General features: G+C 57.0%; 1 protein-coding gene across 2 annotated transcripts; it reads right to left on the minus strand.

Moving 5' to 3' along the window:
• Window positions 1–296: 296 nt before the first annotated feature.
• Window positions 297–7,455, minus strand: KPTN (kaptin, actin binding protein). Of its 2 annotated transcripts, none has more exons than XM_047712289.1 (12): window positions 7,145–7,431; window positions 6,742–6,824; window positions 6,548–6,645; window positions 6,400–6,454; window positions 5,130–5,205; window positions 4,931–5,004; window positions 4,470–4,579; window positions 4,316–4,393; window positions 3,550–3,625; window positions 2,704–2,839; window positions 2,430–2,612; window positions 297–760 (listed from the first exon to the last, which is right to left on the minus strand). In XM_047712289.1, the coding sequence occupies exons 1-12, from the start codon at window positions 7,289–7,291 to the stop codon at window positions 632–634; spliced, it is 1,245 nt and encodes a 414-aa protein (XP_047568245.1). In that variant the 5' UTR covers window positions 7,292–7,431; the 3' UTR covers window positions 297–631. The 2 variants fall into 2 exon arrangements, with proteins under 2 accessions (XP_047568245.1, XP_047568244.1); XM_047712288.1 differs by having other exon boundaries at window positions 308–760; window positions 6,548–6,632; window positions 7,145–7,455.
• Window positions 7,456–8,477: the final 1,022 nt, after the last annotated feature.

Genomic DNA, 8,477 nt, shown 5'->3' on the forward strand with positions numbered 1-8,477 from the left:
TATCCTTCCTCTGAGGCTTAATTTCTGTACTTTTCCCATGGGGGTCTAACCTCAGTCCTTTTCCTTGGCTTCTGTAATCTCTTCCACGTTGGTTTCATTTCAGCCTTTATGGCAGGTCCTCATTTCTGTCCTCTGAGGTTTACACTAGGATCTCACCTCAGTCCCACTTCTAGGTTGAACTTCGGATTTTTCTCTCCCCATGTGCCCCTCTCTCCTATTCTTCTGGGAGAATCCAGCACCCAACAATGGTGGCCATGGTGAGCCATGGTGAGCCTGGCCCACCGCAGTTGTCAAACACTTGCCAGAACAAAAGAATGAAGACAACTCAAGTCTGCTTCCTCTGGACATATAAATAATCACAGGTTGACCAAGTCTCCATGGGGGTGTCGGGGGGGGGGGGGTGAGATTGTCCCATTTTTCAAATGGGGACACTGAGGTACAGAGACAGGAGTGCATCAGCCAGGCCTGCAGGGCACAAGGGGTCAGAGTCAGAGCACTGACTCCCAGTTCCACCATCCTGGGGGACCTGGGGAGACCCTCTCTTCCTTCAGGAGGCTTCCCCACTGTGAACGGCTAGAGGCGATTACTCCAGTGACTGCCCCTGGGCCTGGGACGGGCAGTGGGTGGGAGCTCAGGAGGCCGGGGTCTCAGTGGGCCCCGGACCTGCCCTGTCCCCAGGTCTCTGTGACTGATGTTTCTTCTGTTGCACTTCATGCCGAAGCCGGGTCAGAACCAGCTCTGATGCCTGGACCAGGCTGTGCTGTGGGGAACAAGAGGGGGCCGGTGCTGAGAAAGATCAGGAGGGGCACAGGTTAGACCACACGGGAGCTCGGTGGCGGGAGGTCAGAGAGGGGACCAGCGTGTGGGGTGGGAATGGGTCTCTGTGACGGAGTGAAGGTTAGACCCAGGAGGACGGCCTTCGGTGAATTTCCAGTGGGAGGGACAGAGCCTCGGCCAAAATGTGCGGATGTGAGGTTTGAACTCAGAAGGGATAGGGAAGGACCGAAACACGGGAGAGACATACATTGTACGGTAGTGAGGCTGAAGTTAGACCACAGTGGGGGAGACAAAGGTGAGACCTTGATGACAAAGGACAGGCTGATAAGGGGCAGAAGGAAACCAGCAAAGTGAAAAAGGGAAGAATGTGGCACCACATGAGGGACAGAGTGAGACCCTGGTTGGAGGGTCTCAGGCTAGACCCCAATAGAAGGGACAGAAGAGATTACAGTGACATGGCTTGAATGAGGGCAGAGGGTTGAGGGGATGGTTCGGCCACAGTAAAGGGAAGTCCTCTGTCCCATGGTTGGACCCCAGCCTCTTCCACTGGGATCTAACCTATGTCCTTTCGGTTTAGGCTCTAACCTCAGACCTCTCCACTGGGGTCCAGCCTTTCTCCTTTCTGCTGAGGTCTAACCTCGACCATTCCATTGAGGTACAGAATGTAGGAAAAGACCCAGGCAAAGGCTGCAGAGGAGCCAGTACCCTTGACCTCTGAGAGAAAGCACCCAGGCTAGACCCCAGAGACAGGGCCTTGGAGGTAGACCAGAGGCAAGCAAAAGGCAAACAACATGCCAGGAAACAAAAGTAGAGCACAGCCTGAGAGGTGGCGGCTGGCCACAGGGGAAATGTCAGAGGTCAGACTGGATAAGCTGCAGTGGGGGTTAGGGTTAGACCCTGGACCACTGGAGCGGTTGGGTACTAGATCCCAGCGGGGGTTATGGCAGTTGGGCTGCGATGCGGTGGGAGTGAGCGGGTCTAAGTGTGGCAGCAGGCCGGACGGCAGAGCCCGAGGCTCAAGGGCTGGTTCACTACAGGAGGTTCAGGGGTCAGGCCAAAGCGGGAAGGTTCAAGGTTAGTTAGATGCCATGGGAAAGCCGGAGACTGCTTGCGGGAGGGCTGGAGGTTGGACTACAGGGAGGGTAAGTCCCCGCCTGCTGTGGAGGGCAGAGGTTAGACCCCAGAGGAAGGACTGAGGTTAGGGCACAGGGAAGGGGGTAGGGGTTGCAGGAAGGGCAAAGGGAGAGAGTCAGACAAAGGGCTCGGAGCCAAGGACTGAAGGTGGGGAGGCTGAGGGTGGCTGGGGGCTGACAGCTGCCCGGGCGGGTTCCCTTTGGCAGGACGGTCCCCTCCCGATTGGCTGCCCCATCTGCCCCGTCTCTCGGGACTTGTCCTTGGCCAACAGGAACTGCCTCCTGGAAACAGTTACTCCTTCCTCCGGGGGTGGGGGCCAGTGACCCACGGTCCCCCCGCTGAAGGTGGGCTCAGGTTTGCCGAGCTCTTGTGCGGTCGGGCCCCCGAATGCACCTCCTCGTGGGGTGTCTCCCCGTCCCCTTCTGTTTCCTTGACAGAACAGGGGTGCACTGATCCCCCCCACCCCCACCCCAAGGTCAGGCTCAGCGAGGGGAACCCAAGGTGGGGAGCCCGGCTACCTGCAGGATGTGCACGCCCTTCAGGGAGACCACGGCGAGCTCCTGCAGCCCATCCCCGGTCAGGTCCACGTGCGCCATGGCCAGCAGCGGGCTGGAGAAGCCCCGTTGCCACAGCAGGCGAAATCCGTGCTCGGCCTGGGGCAGCCCGCACTCCGGGCCGAAGTACTTGTAACAGAGCAGCTCCTGCAGGGGGTTGGGGGCGGGTGCGAGGGTCACAGGGGATGCGGGGCAGTGGGAGGGGACACGCGGCCGTGGTCCCATCCCTCAGCCCCACCTGCCCGTAGGTGGCCACCAGGACTTCAGGCCTCCCGTCCAGATCCATGTCGGTGACCAAGCCACAGAGGACGCTGTCAAACTGGTCACTGCCGGGCAGGAGAAGCTGGTCCTCGAGGCCCCGGCTCAGCAGGTCCCTGAGGGTCCCCGGATGCGGCAGGAAGACCAAAGTCACACCACAGTGCCTGCCCCCTCTAGGCGGAAGGCCGGGGCTGGGGGGCCCACAGTGCTTCCCCTTCCCAAGTCTGGGCCAAGCTGTTCCTCCCGACACCCAGACCCCCTCGTCTCCAGCCTGGCCATCTGCACATCCACCAAGGGGAACCCAAATCATTCCCTCAGACTGTTCACTGTTGCCCAGAAGGGACACCCACCCACACTGCCCCCTAGAGGCGGGGCCGTCTCACCCCTGCACAGAGGACCCTGTTGCCCTTTCTGGCAACACCCTTGCCTCCAGTCTGGACATGCATAAGGCCTCTGGGAGGCTGGCGTGGGGGGCTCGGACCCCACTTGGACACCTGTGCTGCCCACCAGGGGAGCCATAGCTGGCTGGCTCTGGCTCCTGAGAGCAGACTGCGACATTTTCCAGAAATTTTGCCAGCTGACTTGAAACCCACCACAGTGGGAAGAGGTACGCCCCAGAAACTGGCCAACCCTCTGAATCAAGGCTTTCTTACGCGCCGAGTCGGCTCAAAAGCTCTTGCCCACACACTTGTCTGGGGGTAGTGGGCATCTCGGTTCTCATCCCAAGGCCTCAATGTAGCCCCGACCAGTTCCAGACCCAAACACTGACGCTCCCCTCCTCGGGGCACAACCACCTTGACCCGCCCCACCTGGAACAAGCCCTCACCTATACACCACTGCCGGCTCCAACATGCTGGCCACGAGCACGCTGTACTCTTCCCGCTGTGTGGGGTCCTTGGTCTCTGGAGAAGGGACACGGATGGGGGGCACTGAGGGGACAGGCTCCAGGCTCCTCACACCCCCCTACTCTGTGTGAAGGCGGAGACCCGAAGTTGTGCCAGGGAGGGATGCATCGAGGTCAGATCACGAGAGGTCAGGGAGGGGAGACGCCAGGAAGAGGAGCAGGTGTGAGGCCAGAGCAGGAGGGAGAGGAGTGAAGACCAACCCAGGGGGTAGCCTACAAATGTCAGGGGAAGGGAACTGCCAGGGAAGGGCCCAGCAAGAGGAACGGAGGAACAGGTGCAGGTAAAGGGGAGCCGGGGGAGGAGGAGGAGGGCAGCGTGGAGTCCCTGGGGTTGGGGGTGGGGCTGGAGAAGAGCTCAGGCTTAGATTGCAGCAAGAGACAGGTGACGAGGCCTGGGGGGTGGGGAGGGTGGGGAAGGGGGGGAGGTGTAGGAACAGAGGAAGTCTGCAGGTTGTGGGTTAGACCACCAAGGGAAAGGCAGAAGTTCAACACCAGGTTAGGTCTCGATTAGACCATGGGGGGCAGTAAGTCACTGAAGTACAGTCAGAGAGCACGAAGGGGAGGGAGTGGGCCCGGGAGGGATGAGGGAGATGCGGAGGGGTCGGACACTTTGGGAAAAGGGCATGAATCTAGGTGTGGGGGGGCCGAGCCTGTGGAGTTGCCCACCCCCCACAGGCCCGAAGCTCACCCTTGGGGGCTGAGAGGCTAAACACAATCACCCGGGAGATGGGACCGTCCTGCAGGATCGTCCATGTCTGCAGGACCTCTGTGGGGGAAGAGGGGAACTCAGGGCCCTGTCCCCAGCCCCTAGCCCCCTGCCCGGCCCCCATCGCAGCCGTCACCTTGGCTTTGCTGGTCCACGTGGGCAACTCGGACATAACCGCTCTGACAGCCAAGGGCGGAGAGTCGCCGGGATGTGCCAGGGAGGTTGTGGACGTCAAGCCAGAGGACACTGGTGGGCGGGTGGGAGGACAGTATGGCCGGAGGGCATCACTGGGTCCTGGCCCCATGTTCTGCCCCTCAAGGAGCATCCACCCCCTTCCTGTAGCCCTGGGACCCTGCTGGGGAGTCTGATTTCTCTGAGGTTACCCCTACCACCCACCTTCTTAGATCTCCCTGAGTCTGTTTTGTGTTTTCTCTGTAACACCACCATTGACCAGCTTCTCCCAAGTGGCCTGAGTTTGCTGAAGTGCCCTCCCCTGCCCAATTTCTATAGAGGTCATCTCTATCCCCGCTGTCCCTGATTTCTCTGAGGCTCCCTGCTCCCATCCCCATGGGCCTCGCTTTCCAGGGGCTCTCTTACCTACTGGTCAGGTTCGTGAGCTCTGGGAAGAGGTTTTCCACGGGCTGTTCTTCAAATTGATGCAGCCCCTCGTTCTGGGGGAACCAAGACCAACCCCCACCCAACCCCCGACCTGGGAGTCAGTGGCCAGCCTCGCACCCAGCACCAGCCCGTGGCAGCCCGGGCAGGGCCCTGCCCACCGTGCCTCCCTCTGCCTCACCTCCTTGTACAGATGAATGGCTGGGTCATTCCCACTCAGGAGAAACACTGTCTCCAGCTGATTCCCGACCTGGACCCTGAAAGCAGAGAAATCTAGAGCCCCAGTGTGGCAGAACTTTCTGATCTCAGAATCGCAGAAACCTTCTGTTTCTAGAGCCCTCACCTGCTAGAACCCTCATTCTGGCTGTGAATTCGGGCACGGAACATGGGGCTCTCGTGTTCTAGAATACCAGAACCTTTTTAATCTAGAACTCCGGTATTCCAGAAGTTCTGTTTTCCACCTCCTTTGAAATACTCGAACTTCTAGAAACTGCCACCATAAAAGAGCAGAACATCCAAATCCTAGAATCCAGAACATCAACTTCTAGAATTCTCACCTGCTAAACCAGAGGCTGGCAAACTATGACCTACAGACCAAATCCAACTTACCCCCTGTTGCTATAAATAAAGTTTTATTGAAACACAGCTACACCAATTATTTACAAAGTATCAATTTCTTGCTACAGTGGCACAGCTGAGTAGTTATAAGAGAGAGGATCTAGGGGTGCCTGGGTGGCTCAGTAGGTTAAGCCTCTGCCTTCAGCTCAGGTCATGATCTCAGGGTCCTGGGATCAAGTCCTGCATCGGGCTCTCTGCTCAGCGGGGAGCCCGTTCCCCCTCTCTCTCTGCCTGCCTCTCTGCCTACTTGTGATCTCTCTCCCTATTAAAAAAAAAAAGAGAAAGATAGAGGATCTAGCCCTTAACAAAAAAACTTGGCTACTCATTGTGCTAGACCACTGGTGCTCTAAAATGGAACTCAGAGCTCAAGTGAATTTTCACACTTTGGGATTCTAGAAACCTCACATTCTAGATGGTCTGTATTCCGTCTCCTTGAAATATGAGAATAAAAAATAGGAGAATGACTTTATCACTAAAGAATCTCAGAATTACCAAACTGCAGAATTTTAAAATCTTGGGATCTCAGAACTTGTAACTCTAGAAATCTCAGTATCTCTGGATCTTGCAAGATCCAAATCTAGCACACCGGAACCCAAGATTCTAGATGTCCAGAACACAGGTGCTCAATCAGCTCTCAGATTAGCTAGCTCGGGGCTGAGGATGGTCCACAGCCACTTTAAAAGCACAATGTTCTAAAAAACAAAACTGGAGTCTGACTGTCTACAGGCAGGTTTGTTGCCTTGTTGGCAGGAGCCTCCACTGTGAGCACACGCGCACACACACACACACACACACACACTCTCTCTGTTGTATGACACCTGCAGCTTACATACTCTGCATGGCACAGCTGGAAAGGAGTGAACTGGAGCTCCAGGTTCAGGCAGCTCTCTGTAAGGGGAGCACACTCAGATGGGGACCGGGCACCCGACAGGTGCCCCCTCCCATCTTCCCCATCCCTCCTTCCCTTGAGGCCACACTTACGCGCAATGGAGTCAAGGTTGTACTCAGAGCCAGGCTCGTAGTCGCAGTAAATGTTAAGGAAGGGGCTGCCCTTGTCCCCTGAATCCTGAGGTAGGAAACTGGCCTCAGGGGAGAGCAGGGGCAGTGAGAGGGATTTGGGTCAGACGTACATGGACTGTAAGGAGGGAATGGGTAGATGGAGGGGGCCTGGATACCTTGATGAACGTGATCCCCACCACCAGGCCCCGCTTTGGGGGTGACTTGTTGAAGGTGTCGATGGAGACAATCTCTGCATCCACTGGGAGGGGACAAAGTGCACGTCAGGCAGAACCCTATATATGCAATCATGGTGACCCCTGATCTCTAGGACTCACTAATCTCTGACCATGGCAATTACCATCATCTCCCGGTCCCTGTGAATCCGGATCACAGCCGTGGTACGAGGGATCCTAACCTCCGGATCTGAGGAATCCTGAACCCTAACCATTGACAAGATGCCTCCCGATTATCAGCCTTGATCCCTTTCAGTCACACAGGTTCCATTCTCTCACCGCAGTGACCCAGCTTAGAGCCTCAGAAACCAAGTTCGAGGCCCCCCAACCCCATGGCGCCACGCACCGGGAATGTAGTTGAACTGCAGCTCCTTGGCCACGGGACGGATTTTCTGTCGGAGGTCTTGGTAGCGGAAGCCCAGTACCTTGCCTTTAAGGGTGGCGGCCAGCAGCTCCCCGCGCCCGCCCGCACCGCCCGCCAGCCCGTACACATTGCTCTGCGACGAGAAGCGCGTGAAGCTATCCTCGCGCAGCGGGCACGGCCCTGCGGCCACGGCCGCCTCCCCCATCACTCCCCTCAGCCACTCACCCTCGACAGCGCCCGGCGCCGCCGCCCACCCTCCCCACCTACCCACCGCTCCCGATGCGACCCAAACCGCCGGCTGCCCGCACGTAGCGCAGACTGATGACGTCAAGAAGCTGCCGTCGCTGCCCTTTACCAAGATGGCCACCCGCCGGGCGGCCCGGGCCTCCTTCCTGTAAGACTGCCCCACTGCGCGTGCGCGCTCCTCTCCGCTACTTTTCTGAGTCGAGGAAGGGGGCTGCCGCTGGCCGGTTGTGGCCTGAATTGGGGGGCGGTCTCGTTGTGCAGTGTGGAAGGTAGAGCAGTAATCCTAAAACTCCGTATCGTCCTTGCGTACCAGGAGGTGTTCTAAGCGCTTTCCATCTATTGATTTATTTCAAACTCAGAAGCAGGCTGAGGCAATTACTAGGTTTTACGAAGGAATCCAGAGGTAATCTGCGTGCGATCGCACCGCTGGTAAGCAGCAGTAGTGGAATCCAAACAAGATAGTTCACAGTCTGTTGTCTTCATCACGTTCCCTTTAAAGTGGTTAAATGGATTCCTACTCAACGAAGAAGGATCTGGCTGTCTGTCCCTCCTTCACTGAATACCTACTTGGTGCCGGCACGTTGGCCCCGATTGTCACGGAATGCTGACAACCACCCGGCTGTGGTTACTCTGCATTCATTTACTGAGCATTTATTGTCCCGTGTGCCTGGTCATCCTTTATGCATCAGTCTCAACGAACCCTTCCAACTCTGCAAAGGACTTCATTATCCCAATTTACAGAGGATGAAATTGTGGCTCTGATAGGACTCAAAAGTGGTGGAGACTGGGTGTTAACCCGGTGTTTCTGACTCTGGGGTCTTAAGGGGTTCATCTATGTGCTTTTTTTTGGACCTATAAGGGCATCAGGAGTTTAAGGACTCTGTATCCATTTGTATATCATTTCCAGAAGACATGACTTGGCCAACTGTCCTGCCACCTTGAGTGATCTGTCACACACACACAGAGAAACACACACACACACACACACACACACACACAAAGGTAGAAAGCTTGCGTGCGTGCACACAATAAACAAGGAGAGCGGGATCCATGAAGGTAGTGACTAGAT

This window comes from Lutra lutra, chromosome 17 (genome assembly GCF_902655055.1).
Source record: "Lutra lutra chromosome 17, mLutLut1.2, whole genome shotgun sequence".
In the NCBI taxonomy this organism is placed as follows: Eukaryota; Metazoa; Chordata; class Mammalia; order Carnivora; family Mustelidae; genus Lutra; species Lutra lutra.